Consider the following 17,706-nt stretch of genomic DNA (forward strand, 5'->3'; position numbering starts at 1 on the left):
ATGGAAGTCATAATGTAGGAACGGAGCATGCAGATTTGTCTTGTAGATTTGTCTGCTTCAGTGAGAAAACAATAGAAAGTGGTGGAATGCTCAACACAGGAGCAGATTAGTGAGAAGATGCTGTAGAGGGTTGTGACAGACCACCTTGTTGTGGATCTGCAGATAAGCGATGTATGGTACGCTGTGCATGTGACAATTCAGCTGCGGTAGAGGTGATGCAGGTGCATATGCCATTGTTCTGGCTGTGGAGTTCATCAGTTTGTAAACACACGACTGACAGGTCAGGGAGCCATGTAGTAATGTGCTTGACCAGGGATGCACATGTGGAAAGCATATCTGAGGAGGCAGAGAGCAAAGTTGTCCTGAACTTGTGTGAGCACGGAACTGTAGAGCCAGATGCATGGCGCAGTGCAGCGGCCTGCAGGTCTGGTGAAGGTTCATAATGCTGTAGAAAATCCAACCCAATCACAGGTTCATCCACATCGGCAACATGGAAGGTTCAAGGGTAAGTGTGAACCGGTGATAGGTGAAGTGACATCTTGATGGAGCCATGAACTGCAATAGGAGAATGAATGGTGGCGATCAAGGTAAGGGTTGAAGGTGATAGTGGGTCGGCAACATGCTTAGCTGGGGTTACATAATGTCAGTGCCAGTGCCAATGAGAAAGCGGATGCCTGTTGACATGTCTGTGTCATAGAGGCGTTGTGCCGCTGAAGCGAGTGGTGCAGCGTTGGACGTTAGGTGCAGTGACGGAACGTGCTGGGACATGACGCCTAAACGTGCCACTCGTCGGTCTCGTTTGGGTAGGCGCAAGGTGCATGGCAATTGCAGGTGGCATCCCTTTAAGTAGTTGGGAACCAGCACAGTGGGAGGGCCAGTTGGTAGGGCGGTGAGATGCGGGTGAGGGCCGCAGCTGACTGTGTTGGTCCCAGTATCCGATCGGGTTGCTGCTCAGGCAAGGTCGGCAGCTGTCGGGAGCCCGCTGGCAGTACTTCCTGTAGGCAGCTTCTGACTGACAACTGAGGCAAGTGTGCTGGCCTCTGCCAGCAGGGCACAGAACCAGAGGTGCAGGTATGCCAACTGAGTATGGTGGAGAGGTCGTTCGTGACAGGCGGTGTTGGTGGGTTGGCAATGTGGGACAATAGATGAAGTTGCAGATCCAAAGACATTTTGACCCTCCACAACGTCAAAAGTGCAGCATCAGGTAAAGCTTGATCGTCGATGAATGCATGTAGGTGCCGCCAAAGCTATGAAGGGGTATGGTCGTCGAGATGGTCCTTGTAAATAATGTGGTGGATAACCTCCGCTGGCGGGCAGGAAAGGTGCTCAATAAGCACTGATTTGGCCATCATATATTTGTTTGAAGGGGGCGGTGGGAGCAGCAAGTCACTGATGAAGTCCATATGTGTGTGGAGATGGCTCATCAGGCAGACAAAATGGGCTCCATCTTTGGAAATGCCATGGATGTCCAGGAGGTGGCCCACTAAGGCGAACCAAGTTTTTGGATTGCCTTTTTGCAATGCAGGTAGCTTAGGGAACCTGGCTGGTAACGCTTGTTGAGGCAGCATCGGCAGATGGAGATTGTTGTAGTCAGAGCAAGACGCCTTCAATGCCAGAAGTGTGGTAGTGGTGAATACGTTGCTTAAGGTCTGTGTGGGGTGGTGGCCACATGCAGCACACAGTGTGGAGAGAGCAGGCATATTAAAGTGGGCACAGTGCATCCAGTCTGCAAGCCCAATGGAGAACGCAGTGCTGTTGTAATTGCCAAAGCTGATGCGACAGTGGATGGAAGGCAGTTGCGTTGAAGCCATGGGGGAGCTGATGCAGTAACCGGCATGGGTGGAATGGCTGGCACCAATATGAAAGTGGGGAGAAGGTGGTCTTGGAAACTGGCATGGTCAAGGCAACAAGCATCGCCGTAACGGTGTGTGGGGGCTCTGCTGCTATGACACTATGTAAATTAGAATGTGCTACCCCTGTGCATAGTAAAGTTCGATTCACAGTTCTGGAACTTTGGCGGCAAGTCAAGCCATCCCATAGGTAATGGTGTACATGAAGGATAAACCACAATGTCTTTAACTGGAAGGTCATCCACATAGCCGTTAGGCAGTGTGTACTGTCATGTTGTGGCTGTTGTGTTGCCACACTAGGTGGTGGCCCTGTGGCCCTCGGTAAGTTTAGGTGGCCTCTGGCGTAGCCAGGCATAAATAATTGTTCACTTTTAACCAAATTCAAAGTAGGTATAGTTGTCCACTCATGGTCACAAACATAGTTAACGGGGTCCGTTACACTTGCACTGAAAGACGCTGGTAGATCCATTGTTGCGGAAACAATGTTGGCTGGCACACGAAATTCATAAATGGCAACAACAAGCACAAAGTAAATTGCGATGAGATGATGACGTTGTCGGGGTCACCACTGTGGTTATCACATAGGATTGGTTGGAGATAACACACACACACACACAGTATCGAATATGCATTTATTAATCACTGACACATTACAAACATGGCAGTAGAACAAGTCACATGCTGAAAGTGAAAACAAGAACTAAGTGGTCCAAAGAAGCAAAAGTCACTCTGCACCAGAGATGCCACACACCTACGGGCACAGTGGGTTTTGCATCATCTGCATAACTGCAAATATGTGTGTGGCTTGGGTTGAAAGGGAGTGGGCAGTGAAAGACTGAGGTTTATAACCTAAAAAAATAACTTTACTATTGAAAGCCAGTGGCCATCTTCAAAATCTAATAAATGAACTTCAGATAGTATTATTCACAAGTTCTTTTACACCCATTTTCTGGCAGGCTCATGTTAATACCCACCTGTTACCTATATGGTGGCAACAGTTAAACTTCACAATTGCAATATAAAACAGATTACTGAATGCCAGAAGGAAATGATTCAGATTGTTGTAATAATTATTTAGTCCTATATATGTGAATTTCACAGGGTACAGATTATTTGAATTCTTAGTGGAATGGAGTACTCTTTATAGGAAAGCATCCATGCCATGCACTTGTCTGTATGATTTGCATATTCTCTAACGTTACTTAATTACATGAACAATAATCTCTGGGCACAGAATGAACAAAATGGTCTAGAGTGAGTGTTGGCTGCATTTCTGCATTTATCATCAGTCTCCTGTATGATTACTTTCCTGAAAAAAGCTGAAAGTCACATAAAATATGATAATACTCGTAATATTTGGTGTTACAGTTAAATTGGACATGGGCTCATAGTATGATATGTTGCAGCCATGATCTTACACAAACACGTGGTGGAAGGAAAAACAAAGGATATTTTGGAAAAATAGTTGTACGGATTCTATATTTGCTAGTAACATGCTATATTAGATAAACCACTCATTTTACAGAGTGAATAGATGTAGGCCACATAGAAAGACACTGATCAACATTAAAATACAAACTAAATAAAAAAACAAAAAAAGTGTCACTTTATAGAATCTGTTTTATAATATATAAAGCAGAGAGTATGTATGTGTCCCCGCAGTCTCCTCTCAAACCCCTGGATCAATTTCAACCAAATTTGGCACATAAACAGCAGGCCTCATGAGTATCAGCACTGTGGGGCTTATAACCTTTTAGCTCCAATGCAAGCAGAAATGTGGGCAAAAACGTATTTTTTCTAGATCCTGGTGCATAGGCTGCCCTGTATGACAGGCATGTTCTGTGGGAACATATCGGTCTGCTAAAGCAAGGGTAGTATCGGCCTGCTTTATCAACATGCTTTGCATGGCAGCCTGCACATCAGGAGCAAATAAATGATTGTCAGTGACACTCTCCCCTATTTTGCCATAGTAAGAAACATGCTGCTCTTCATTGAACTTTCTCGAAGTACTCTGTTAATCCTATCTGGTAAGGATTCCGGACTGTGCAGCAGTACACCAGAAGACGATGGACAAGCATAGTGTAGGCAGTCTCTTTAATAGATCTGTTACATTTTGTAAGTGTTCTGCCAGCAAAACACCTTCCCCAAAACATTTTCTATGTGTTCTTCCCAATTTAAATTGTTTGTAATTGTAATTCCTAAGTGTTTAGTTGAATTTGTGACCTTCAGATTTGACTGATTTATTACATAAACAAAGTTTAATGGATTCCTGGTAGCTATCATGTGGCTGACCTCACACTTTTCATTATTTATGGTCAGTTGCCAATTTAAGCAGCATTCGAATATCTTTTCTGAATTGTTTTGCAATTTGTTGTGATCTTATGAGTTTACTAGACGAAAAATGACAGCATCATCTGCAAACAACCTAAGACGGCTGCTCAGAGTGGCTCTTAAATCATTTATGTAGATGACGAACAGCAGAGCAACTATAACACTACCATGGGGAACACCAGAAATCACTTATGTTTTGCTCGGTGACTTTCCATCAGTTACAATGACCTGTGACCTCTCTGACAGATGAATCCAGTCGCATAACTAGATGATATTCCATAAGCACACAATTTCACTTCAAGCCACTTGTGTCGAACAGTGTCAAAAGCCTTTTGGAGATCTAGAAATATGGAATCAATTTGAAATCTATTGTCAATAACACTCTGTGCTTCATGTGTTTAAAGAGCTAGTTATGTTTCACAAGGGCAATGTTTCCTAAACTCATGTTGACTATATGTCAACAGACCATTCTCTTCGAGGTAATTCATAATGTTAAAAAACAATATATGTTTCAAAATGCTGCAGCAAATTGATGTTAATGATATGAACCTGTAATTTAGTGGGTTATTCCTAACATGACCTGACACTTAGATGTTACATGTATGATGGCATATCACTGATGCTAATGCAGTCTGGCATAGAGATGTTGATTGTAGTTTGACTGGTTGTGAACGGCTGCTTTTTCTAGGAGGATGATTAATTAAAGACAGGTTTAACAACATAATGTGAATTCAGAAGTTATACTGCGCTTTGAAATTTGGGTAGGTAAGATGGATTCTAGGACTCTACTGTTGTCTGGTTTATGAAAAATGTTTCAGGTTAGTAATTCACAAAAGTGCATGGAACATTAGTTATGCTATTTTTGGAATCCTGTGTTTACAAGTTAGGCATCCACATTGAAATAAATATTTTTGATTCTAAATTATTCAAAATCTTCATTACTGACTGAAATAATTAGTGGGATATGTTGTTTGATTTGGAAAAAAATACTGCAGCAAAAGTTCAGAATATTGCAGTCATTAAATCAAAATAGGTGATTGAAATTTGGCGTGTCTGAGCTTTTTGTATCACTTATTTCATAACTTAACAATGTAGGAAAAGACATATTGCTACTTACTATAAAGAAGACACGTCAAGTTGCACACAGTCAAAATTAAAAGATGCTTACATAAAGGTTTCAGCCACACAAATTATCAGTAAAAGAGAGACACACATCATTCACACACAAGCAAGAATGCCTCATGCACACGCAACCACCAACTCCAGCATCTAGGGCTGGAATGCTGGAGTTCGTGGTCATGTGTGCATGAGGTGTGCATGAGTGAATCATGTGTGTCTCTTTTACTGATGAAAGCTGTGGTCGAAAGCTTTATGTAGGTGTCTTTTAATTGTGCCTATCTGCAACTTGACATGTCTTCTTTATGATAAGTATCAACCTTGTCTTTCCTACATTGTTGATATTCCTACCTGGAGTTTCATAACTTAATTACTTTTAGATAATTGTGAATACATTCTCAAAAAGTTGGAAATTCCGGCTTTTGAGTGAAACGTAACAATACTTCCTGAGCTGCTGATTAGATCACAGAGTTAATCCATTACCTGATATTGGTGGAACTCTGATTAACTATATCTTCTAATTATTAAGGATTTTTGAAAAAAGTAATTGCATTACTGTAATCATGAACATAACTGTAAACAAATGCGCTGTAAGTTTAAATGAGATTTTGCATAAATAATGGTCCTTAGTATTCCTGTAGTGATAGTATATTACATGTGCACCTGTATTATGTATATGTACATCACAAAAAAGCTAAAGAATTAATTATTCTTGTGAGCAGAAAACATAACAGATTGGTAAATCTCAATTTGCTGTTTTTCAGGCTGGACAGTATGTTGAAAATTCCCATGCCAATAATTCACAGACCTCAAATTACCCTTGGTAGCAATGAGAGGGATGTAACATGTGATTAGTATAGAGTACACAACATGACTGACTAACCTCCCGGTTGACTGTGTGATACTGCATGCCTGATACAATCAGTGGTATTCACCCACCTTCACACTTTTTTTGACCACCATTATGTGTCAGACAAAACCTGCTCTCGTCAGCTTAGAGAGCTTGATGCCATTGATCTGGGGTTCATTGGAGGTGTTCCCTTGCCATGTTTCAGGGGATTTTGAAAAAAAAAAAAAAGGTTCAAATGGCTCTGAGCACTATGGGACTCAACTGCTGTGGTCATTATTCCCCTAGAACTTAGAACTACTTAAACCTAACTAACCTAAGGACATCACACACATCCATGCCCGAGGCAAGATTCGAACCTGCGACCGTAGTAGTCGCCCGGTTCCGGACTGCGCGCCTAGAACCGTGAGACCACCGCGGCCGGCAAGGGATTTTGATGGACTCAACTTTGTAAACAAGATGCATTGTTCCCTTCACAATTCGACACACACTACTGGACTTCACTGAGAATGGAGTAAGTTTCTGACAAACAAAATAAAAAGTTTGTGAGACATGAGAGTGGTGCAGACTCTTTATGAGGACATGAATATTCAGGTCAAATGACACATTCTACAATCTACATCATAACATTAATTTTTTGTGGAATTAATTACTAACCAGTCAACTATATTATCATTTATTTTTTGTATTTAACAAACTATAAAAGTTGTCTAGGAAATAAAATCTTTATTTGAAATCATTGCTGCTGTCTGTCAGATATTTTACTTCCATAGGCAGACTGTCTAAAAGTTTTACTTTTATGTACTTCACTAGTTTCCATGCAATGATAAATACACATTGGGCAGTTCAGTGATAGATACTAGTACATCATAGTGACACCTTTCTAATTACAGATCTATTTCAGACATTCCAACCTTCTGAAACATTCCTTTGGAAAAAGTGGCCATAGTAGAATACTGATTCAAATTTCCAGCATAACTTACTAACTGCTTGCAGTTGGGCCATCTTACAAAAGAAGTTCTGACAGATGAGACAAGAGAGCTATATTGTTGGTATTGTTCTGATCTTAGCAAGACCTTTGATTGAGTTGACTGTAACATAGTACTTCAGGAGCTTCTTCATTATGATATCAGTGGCATCCCTCGTGAATGGACAGAATCTTACCATTGTAACACAGCCCCTAGTATGATCTGATGACCTGTGGAAGGAGTATTAGCATTTAAGTTCTTTTCTAAATATATATTATATGATATATTCTGACAGTTTTCACACACCATTGAGAATCTTCTCATTATGGCCCTGTGCAATGTCTAATCTAATTTAAACTGAAAATGGGCCACACTGACAAACTGCAACACAGGTGTATAACTTAACACAAATCAGAGGAAAGAATGTAATGACTCATACAGTTCCGCACTTTGTCCTCTTCTGTCATTAACATACATAAATAACGTTCAAATGAATTTAGAGGACAGTTCAAAAACTAATATTTTTATGATGATAAGAGGGCTTGTGATGTTACTGCCCTGCCTTACTGAGACAGAGGTGCAAATGCTCGCCTCTGAGTAAAGCTTGCCTCATAAATGTCCAAGGGTGAGCTGGACACTGTCTGGATTATGTCCTGTTGCTATAGTAGCTAAATATTTTATTAAAATGTAATCCTGCAGTTGAGTAATTGAGAGTAGACAAGTTGTGCAAATTATAAATTAATGAAACAGGGAAACATTTGTAATAAACATAGGCAACACTGCAGTTATACTTTTAAGAGCAGGTGGTTTATTCAGTAAGGCCCAAACTCGTAGTGAATGGTGGTCCTACATGCAGTTTACACATAAATAAATTTAATTATTAAAATATCTCAACTGCCCTTGAACTATCTAATGTGATACGAAAGATGATAGAATCCCCATTAAGATCAAGCCACATTGTGCACTCAGTACAAACTTTTCTTCACCTAAATTCTTAGATGTTCAGAACCAAGATCTGACAAGTGTTCTGATGTGTTTCTTACATCAATAAAAATCGCATCACTCTGCCATACTCTTTGATGGCAGAAAACAAGAGTCTCTACTTCCCAAACTGTTCTCCCTTCCTTTCATTCTTTCTGCTCCCAAGAGCACCTCTTGCACCACCTATATCTTCCACTATTATGTCACTTCAGCCAGTGAGAGATGGAACAGCTCCTCACCAAGTTACATGCGTCGTACAACACTTCGAGATTTATGCAAATAGACCATGATTCATTTACTAGGTAGTCTACAACTGAAAAGATGGAAAAGAAATTCTAATTGACATAGTATGTCATGAGATGTCTGTTGACAACAGTTCGAATCATTTGTAATTGCATACCTCATTAACATTAACACATTTGTGCTTCTTGTGCACCTTGATCCACTTTATAATCAATATTGATAATAGATTAATAAATATTTTCACTAATAATTACAACTACACACTGCTTCATTTTATCAGCTTAACTGTGGAGAATGATCTGGTCTGGAATGCTTAGACACAGAAACTTAATGTTATAGAATATCTAATAGCAGCAGTGTAATATTCATCGTTTGTCTTGATGATGCTGCTAGTGGCCGTATGGTTTACTGTATATCATAAAATTATTTGTCACTTGGAAAGTGTAAACTTTTGAGGTGGAATGAATTATTTAATTGTAAATCTGTTTATGGTTGCAGTTCACAATTTTTTATACAATGTATTTCACTCTATTGATTTATTTGATGCTTTTGCATTTACTGTACCAGTCTTCGTAGCCTCGTTTCATGTTATTAAAGTGTGTATTATATCTGTTATTAGCCAGCTGTGTACTACCTATGGTCCATTGTGGCTGTCCTGCAGCCACCTACAGTCGCCCTGCCTGTAAAAAGCAGTCAAACGCTCATGCTAATATTGTCATTTTCCACAGGCCATATCTGCTTAGCAGACCATTTCCAAACTTCTAGCTTTCTGTTCAACTCAAAACCCACTTAACTCTCTGTTATGTTTCACTTCAGTCTCAGGATTCTCCTAAGATTTGTTAAATCACAGTCTTCTACTGTAAGCGCATGTTACTGCTTGCTACGTTTGGTCCCACCAATGGTTTCCCCTGAGACTCATTAAGTTACAGACTAATCAAGGTCCCAAACTCAACCATAGGTAAACAGTTCTACAGGTCATGTGCAGCAAACATTTTAAGACTCTTACTCTCTCCAAGACTTATATTGTGCAGTTTCAAAGAAGTAAAAATTATCTATGGGTACTACAAATAGACATTAATAATCACAAATTAATTGAAACAACATGTGTAAATTTCTTGAGTTTCAGATGGATAACAAGCTAACATTGAGTCTAAGGGAGGTAAACTAGTCAAGGAACTCAATTCACCATGTTTTCCACTTACAAGTCTTTCCAATTACATTGTTTTGAAAACCAGAGTTGCCTTGTTGTTACTATAGAAAACTGAATGAGCTGCATGTCATGAATGTTAAAGTAAGCCCATTTGTGAAAACCAGTTAACAGCATCCACAAAAACATAAGTCTCAGTCTGTTGGGATATTACTCCTTTCTTCCAGGTGTGGTACTCTAGAAGAGTATACAGGAGAGCTTCTGCAAAGTTTGGAAGGAAGGAGAGAGTTAATAGCAAAACTGAAACAGTCGGGGTGGGTGATCAACCATGCCTGGGTAGCTTACTCACTGAGAGCATGGCCACCTAGAGGAAAGGTTCTGGGTTTGCATTGCGGTACACTCACTCACACACACACGCGCGAGCGCGCACACACACACACACACACACACACACACACACACACACACACTTAGCATTGAGTGTGGTTTCAGTTGCCTGAGACTGCAGTTGTGTGTTGAGTTGCATTTGCACACACATGTGTGTATGTGTGTGTGTGTGTGTGTGTTTTCTTCGAAGGCCTTACTGGCTGGAAAGCTTTATTTGTGACAGACTTTTTGTTGATCCTATCTGTGACTCAGCATCTCCACTATATGGTGAGTGGCAACTTTCCTTTTCATAAAATTGGTGCCCCACACAATCTTACATTAAAACTGTACACACAACTTTGATTAATTACATAAATGAAACTTTTCATGGAACACGTAATTGAGATTTAAATAAAAACACATAATAGTTGTAACTCTTCTATTCAAATACTAATTCAGATCATAGCAAACATTTGACTGAAAATGCTATTGGCATTGGGTATGGCATTAGTATCAAAATTATACGTGAATATAATTACTTGCTACTAGGTTGTTGAAGATATTCATTTACACTGTAATAGTAGCTGGTCATTAAAATCTTGAATACTGCTTCCATAAATAGACAAGTCTTTTATTTTTGTATATGTGCTGGAAGTTTGTTAGACGATTTTGTACCTTGAACATTTGTTTGTTTCTGTGCAGTAGCCTTGTTTACTCCTTCTATCTGGATACCATTCTTGAATTATACGAATGCAGATATGGGTTCGTTTGAAACTTTGAGTGCACATTTTTATGTTAATTACCCTTTTTTGTATGTCGGGCATCTAAAGGTAGAATATTTAGTTGTTAAAATAGCTGCTTGGAGGGTGTTGGCTGTGAACTTTTGGTAATTATATTAACAGCTTGTTTTTGTAATATGAAGATGGTTTTCAGATTTGTCATAGTTTGACCCTAGAAAGTGAGGCCATAGATAATAGCTGTGTGAATGTAAGCAAAGCAGACAATTTTGCTATAGTATCTACTGTACATGTTACTAATATGGGTTTTTGAATCTAAATTTTCATCTATATGAACATTTAAAGATTTTGTGATAGCTGCTCTCTTAACTTCTTTATTTTGTATTCTGAGGTCCAGGTCATTTTGTGACTCTGCTTTCCAGTAATGGATGTAATTAGTTTTTGAAATATTTAAAATTAACTGTGGTCCTTCTGTTGGTACAGTCTGAAAATCAGATCTGTAAGCAATACTTTGGTTTTTAAAGTTGGCTCAGGTAATTTCTACTACCCGTCTTTTATTATGGAGATAAGATTGGAACCATTTTTTCATAATTCCTTGTATACCAATAGCTTCTAATTTATCCAGTAAGATATTGTGTTGGCCAGTATCAAAAGCCTTACACAAATCAAAATTTATTCCTGTTGTACTGTTGTGTGTGTCTAGTCCCATTATGATACTTTCAATGAAATAGGAAATATCTGATTCTGTACTCAATCCTTTGCAAAAACCATGCTCGTTTACAGACAAGAGATTGAATTTTTCATGGAAATTTGTAATTCTATGTTTAATGACTGTCTCTATTACTTTTGAAAATATAGACAACAAAGCTGTTGGTCTACAATATATGTTGCTCTTTTTCTCCAGTGGTTTTATTTTTGAAATTTTTAATCTTTGTGGGAACACTCCTTCTGATAATAATATATTTATGATGTATGAGAGTGATTCTGATATGGCACTATCACATTTTATTGTGATTGAACCAGAACTTCATATGTCACTGAAGAAATTTTATTCTTCAATGTTTTTATTATTCGTAGAACTTCAGATTTATTTATAGGGCTTAGAAATATTGAATTGACAATTTGTTCTCTTGTAACAGAGGTTCCACTATTCTTAAGCCAATTTTTATTCAGGCTGACTGGAGTATATATGAAGCAGTCATTTATGTAATTTGCTAGGACAAGATTTCTAAGGAACATGCTATGATCATTTTTGAAAACAAGGTTCTCTTAACTTTTAATATTTTTGCTTATTTCTTTTTTTTACTACACTCCATATTGCTTTTGATGTGTTTTCTGAACCTAAAATTACTTTGTTGTTGTTCATGGTGTTAGCTTTTTAATCACCTTTCTGCAAATGTTCTTATATGTCTTAACATAGTCTGTGAAGTGTTGATCTTTATTGTGTTTTTTGATTTGACTGAGATGTTTTAGAGTTTGACTAATACTCTGGTAGCAGGTGATATCCACTGTCTGTTGTTCCTTGGCATGACACTGATTTTTGTAAGCTTTTTTGGAAAACACGTCTCAAATATGGACATGAAAGTACTAGAGAAAGTGTTGTATGACTCATAGGTTGTTGTTTTTGAAAATACATTTTCCCAGGTTTCTTTTGTTAACATATGAATAAAAATATTTACATTTTCTGTGCAGAAGTGTTTATTATATTTCCACCTGTATTTTATTAATTTGGGCATAGAAGAATTTATACATGAGATGAATGTGTTGTCATCTGAAAGAGCTAATGATAACAATGTGCGGTAGTACACAAGCAGAATCCAGATAAAAAGCAACTTTGTGTTTCTGTTCTTAGTTTGCAGTGTTTAAGCTTTTAGTTTTGAAATTACAGTTATACGAGGGTCAGTCAAAAAGTAATGCCTCCTATTTTTTTTTCTACGTTTGATTGTCAGGAAATTTAAATGCAATTACATAGGTTGAAAACCACAACATTGAGGATCATTTTGTCATTTTTCAATGTAATCTCCGCCCATCTCTACAGTTTTGGTCCATCTTTGAACAAGGGCATGTATCCCAGCACGGTAAAAATCACAGCTCTGCTTCCTAAGCCATTGACGCACGGATGTTCTGACGGCCTCCTCATCTTCAAAATGAATCCCACGATGAGCTTCTTTTAGTGGCCCGAACAGATGGAAGTCTGATGGTGCCAGGTCAGGGCTGTATGGGGGATGAGGCAAAACTTCCCATCCAATTTTGACAATCTCGTCAGAGGTGTGACGACTGGTGTGTGGTCTTGCATTGTCATGCAAAAGAAGAACATCTGCCATTGATTTTGTTGGGCGAACTCGCTGAAGACGTGCTTTAAGTTTTTTGAGGGTTGTGACGTATTGAACAGAATTTATTGTGCATCCCTGCTCCAAAAAATCAACCAGAATCACACCCTCTGTATCCCAGAAAACTGTTGCCATAACTTTTCCTGCCGATCGCACAGTTTTGAATTTTTTCTTCCTCGGCGAGCTTGTGTGACGCCACTCCATTGACTGCCTCTTTGATTCGGGTTCAAAAAAATGCACCCATGTTTCGTCCCCGGTCACAATTTTTTTCAGAAACTCATCTCCCTCCAAACGGAAGCGCTGCAAGTGTTGGGAGGCTATTGTTTTCCTTGCCTCTTTATTCTGATCGGTTAACATTCTTGGAACCCACCGTGCACAAACTTTTGAGTACCCCAATTGTTTAATAATCGTGATCACACTGCCTTTACTAAGAGAAATAATGCGACACACTTCATCTGCAGTCACCTGACGGTCACCACGAATGATGTCATCAACTTGCTGAATGTTGTGTGGAGTCACTGCACTCACCGGCCTGCCGCTCCGCTTTTCGTCAGTCAACGGTGTTTGCCCTTCAGCTTCCTTACAACGACGAACCCATCGTCTAACAGTGCTGACATCCACTGTCACAACACCATACACCTTCTTCAGTCTTTCATGAATGCGTATGGGCGTTTCACCTTCTGCATTCAAGAATTCAATCACACAACATTGTCTCAAACGAACATCGATGTCGGCCATCTTACAAACTTCTGCTGTGCTGCCACCTGTTGACACAGAAAGTTACTACTGCAGTGGATTGCAGAAGAAGGTTTGAGGAATGGCGCCAAATTCAAATTTTTCACTTAACTTAATTTTTTTAAGTAGAAAAAAAAATGGGAGGCATTACTTTTTGACCGACCCTCGTATGTAAAAACTTCGTATATTGAAATAAATATGACCTGTTATTTAGGACTCTTTCATAATATTGAGCTATTGTTTGTTTGTATGTAATATCTTTCCTAATTTATCTAGTACTGAAATGTGATATGTCCATTTTTATTAACTTCACAGTGCTCTGCGAGAGAATTGTTTGTTCTGTTGCATTTATTCCAATCACACAAGCATATTTTGTTTTTAATGTCTACTTGTAACATTTCATGTTAATGCAGGCTACCAAATTGTTACTGGATGCTGGAGCAGACGTAAATTTCAAAGATGATAATGGCTGTACACCACTGCAACAAGCTGTGTACAGCTGTAACAGTTGCTACTCTTCCTGTGGGCATTATAAGGTATACTATCTATTCTTATGGAAAATAAACGACTACCTAGTGGTTACATGGTTCTTTCTTTCTTTCTTTCTTTCTTTCTTTTTTTTTTTTTTACCTGGCAATTCAATTTACAGTTCTTTAATTTTCATATAAAAATATTGAATAATTTACTGAATCTTGTTTTAAAAAATCCCATTAATATTTATCTTTCACATTCTCAGATACCAGCATGTTTGTGTCATTCGTATAAATACATTGATTGTTATTGACTGCAAACAGTATTAATTGTTCTGTGTGATCAGAAGATTTTTGATGTATATGCTTGTATTATCCCTCACAATGCTGTCAAACAATTGTACTCAGGTAAATTGTTAAGATGGTGTGCATAAAAGCATGATTGTAATTTAATTTTGAAGTTGTGATGGTTGGGGGTTCTAATTACTCTCCAGAATGCTTGTGTTAACCTGCTGAAGACTTAAACACCACAATATGCAACAATGCTGAAACTATTGCTATTTCCTACAAATATAAAGATTTCTAGTGTGTGACTACAACTGAAAAAATATAGAAAAAGAGTTCCATTTTAAAAATTTGAGAGAAAAACTGATTTCACATGTTCTGTAGATAATTTGAGCAATTTTTTTATTGAAGTGCTGTGGGATGAGTCAATCTGGAGGACACTGCTGCTTATGTCAAGCTCCTAGGAAGTGATTTGTTGTTACCTTCCTCCTATATGTTATGAAGTTTCAAGTGTGTATCTGCTGTATGTCCATGACTGTGACGAGTGTTTCTACAGTGTAGTGCTGCATTAGTGGTGATGTGGGTGAATTGAAGGGAGAGGATGAAACCCAGCACATAGCCTACTCCTCTCAAAAAGCAAAACTTTACACCACCATCTCTACTCGTCTTGCCGGCAGTGAAAATTTCATCCACCACCAGGATTCCATTCAGCTTACCTCCAAGTCGAGCACCATTGCACAGGGATGCAACCTACAGTTTCTGTTGTTGTTGTTGTGGTCTTCAGGTGGTCTTCAGTCCAAAGACTGCTTGGATGCTGCTCTCCATGCTACTCTATTCTGTGCAAGCCTCTTCATCTCTGAATAACTACTGAAACCTACATCCATCTGAACCTGCTTACTATATTCATCTCTTGGTCTTCCTCTATGATTTTTACCACCTGTACTTCCCTCCAGTACTAAATTGGTGATCCCTTGATACCTTAGAACTTGTCCTACCAAATGATCCCTTCTTTTAGTCTGGTTGTACCACAAACTTCTTTTCTCCCCAGTGCCTCCTCATTTGTTACTAGATCTACCCATCTAATCTTCAGCATTCTTCTGTAGCATCACATTTCAAAAGCTTCTATTATCTTTTTGTCTAAACTGTTTATCATTCATGTTTCACTTCCATACATGGCTCCAGCCCACACAAATACTTTCAGAAAGGACTTCCTGGCTCTTAAATCTGTACTCGATGTTAAGAAATTTCTCTTGTCCAGAAACACTTTTCTTGCCATTGCCCCCTAGTCTACATTTTATATCCTCCCTACTTCAACCATCATTGCTTCCCAAATATCCAATAGCAAAACTCATCTACTACTTTAAGTGTCCTCATTTGGCTTTTCTTGATGTTCATCATATATCCTCCTTTCAAGACACTGTCCATTCCGTTCAGCTGCTCTTCTAAGTCATTTGCTGTCTCTGACAGAATTACAATGTCATCGGCAAACCTCAAAGTTTTTATTTATTTTCCCTGGACTTTAATTCCTACTCCAAATTTTTCTTTGGTTGCCTTTACTGCTTGCTCGATATACAGATTGAATAAGGTGCTCACTCCCTTATTAACCCATGCTTCCCTGTCCTGCCACTCGTCTGTTAGAACTGCCATCTGGTCCATGTACAAATTGTAAATAGCCTTTAGCTCCCTGTATTTTATCCCTGCCACCTTTAGAATTAGAAAGACAGTATTTCAGTCAACATAGTCAAAAGATTTCTCTAAGTCTACAAATGCTCTAAATGTAGGTTTGCCTTTCCTTATCCTTTCTTCTTACGAGAAGTTGTTGGGTCAGTATCGCCTCGCTTGTTTCTACATTTCTCTGGAATCCAAACTGATCTTCCCCGAGGTCGACTTCTACCAGTTTTTCCATTCTTCTGTGAAGCCTACAGCTATGAATTAAAACTTTGTACTTGGAATAGAAGTAGTTGTCCAGGAGAAATGATGACCTTTCCAATCCATGAACCCAGCACATCCTATTCCAATTCTGTCACAGGCTCACCCCATCAAAGGCCGAGCCACCTGTGAAAGCAGCCATTTTGTGTACCAGCTCTGCTGCAACCATTGCACAGGTCTTTATATTGGTGTGACTATTAAACAGCTGTCTGCCAGGATGAACAGCCACCACCAACTGTGGCCAAAAGGAAAGTAGACCACCCCATGGCAAAACATGCAGTGGAACATAATGTACTTGATTTCAGTAGCTGCTTCATGACTCAGGCCATTTATATCCTGCCCTCCACCACCTGCTTTCCTCAACTCCACAGATGGGAGTTATTCTTACAGTAAATTCTCCATTCCTGAAATAATGTTGGACTCAACCTACGGTAACCTACTGCCCCCACACTCTCCACCCAACAGTTTCTGGTCCCTCATCCTATCACCTCCTCCCCTCTAACACTCCATCAGCCTCTTTGTGTGCCGTCCTCTTCCAATGTACCTGTCTGTCCTTTCCTCTTCCGTGCTCCCCTCCTTTTCCACACCTCTCTTTTTCTGTTCTCTCCCCTCTTCTTTTCCGTTGTCTTCCTTCCTCACTTCCCGTTTTATCCCCCTCACACTCCACCTCCTGATGCTGTGCCTGGCAGTTTCTAGTCCCTGTACACTCTTCCAGACAGCACTCTTCTCTCCCCCGACCCATATCCTGCAGTCCCTCTTCCTTTTCCAGCCCACTCCAGATTGTTATTCGCATGACACTTGCATTCCAGTGAGAGCAGCCAGTGATGGTCATGAAGTGTGTTTGCTTATGTGAATGTGTGCATGTTTCCTTTGCTGAGGAAGGATTTGGCCAATAACTGTTACACTAGCTGTATGTGTAAGAGACTTTTTATTGTGCCCGACTGTAACTCAGCAGGTCAACTTTACTGTGAGTAGCAATCTACCCTATTCCTTATATTGTTGTTATTCCAGTCTCGAGCTTCCATTGTTTGAGAAATGATTTTTAGGTTGATTCAGAACATGCTTGCTACCTGTCAGACTTAGGTAGCAACTAAGCAATTGAACAAAACTTTTTGTTGCTACCTATTGAAATCCTTTCCGAATCACTGACAGCTTTAATGATGCATAATAAAGGTCATTTTTTCCTTTAGTTTTGTAGGTATGGAATCACTATTCTTCTCAATTTTTGAGGAATTATCTAAAGCAAATTTCAGGAAAGATGACACATCTAGTTGTAGCCAGGCATAACAAAAAGACTGTTACACATTAAGCTTTCAGTCAAAGCTTTCTTCAGAAAAGGGAACACACACACATGTTCACACAAGCAAGCAG

The 17,706-nt window shown here is 39.2% G+C and overlaps 1 protein-coding gene across 1 annotated transcript in view; it reads left to right on the top strand.

Moving 5' to 3' along the window:
- The window catches only part of LOC126290593 (serine/threonine-protein phosphatase 6 regulatory ankyrin repeat subunit B-like), a 132,592-nt gene that overhangs the window by 93,291 nt on the left and 21,595 nt on the right, over positions 1-17,706 (top strand). The window contains exon 10 of the mRNA XM_049984909.1: positions 14,065-14,187. Within this exon, the coding sequence (XP_049840866.1) occupies positions 14,065-14,187 (123 nt within the window). The remainder of the gene's footprint in view (positions 1-14,064; positions 14,188-17,706) is intronic.

This window comes from Schistocerca gregaria, chromosome 1 (genome assembly GCF_023897955.1).
Source record: "Schistocerca gregaria isolate iqSchGreg1 chromosome 1, iqSchGreg1.2, whole genome shotgun sequence".
In the NCBI taxonomy this organism is placed as follows: Eukaryota; Metazoa; Arthropoda; class Insecta; order Orthoptera; family Acrididae; genus Schistocerca; species Schistocerca gregaria.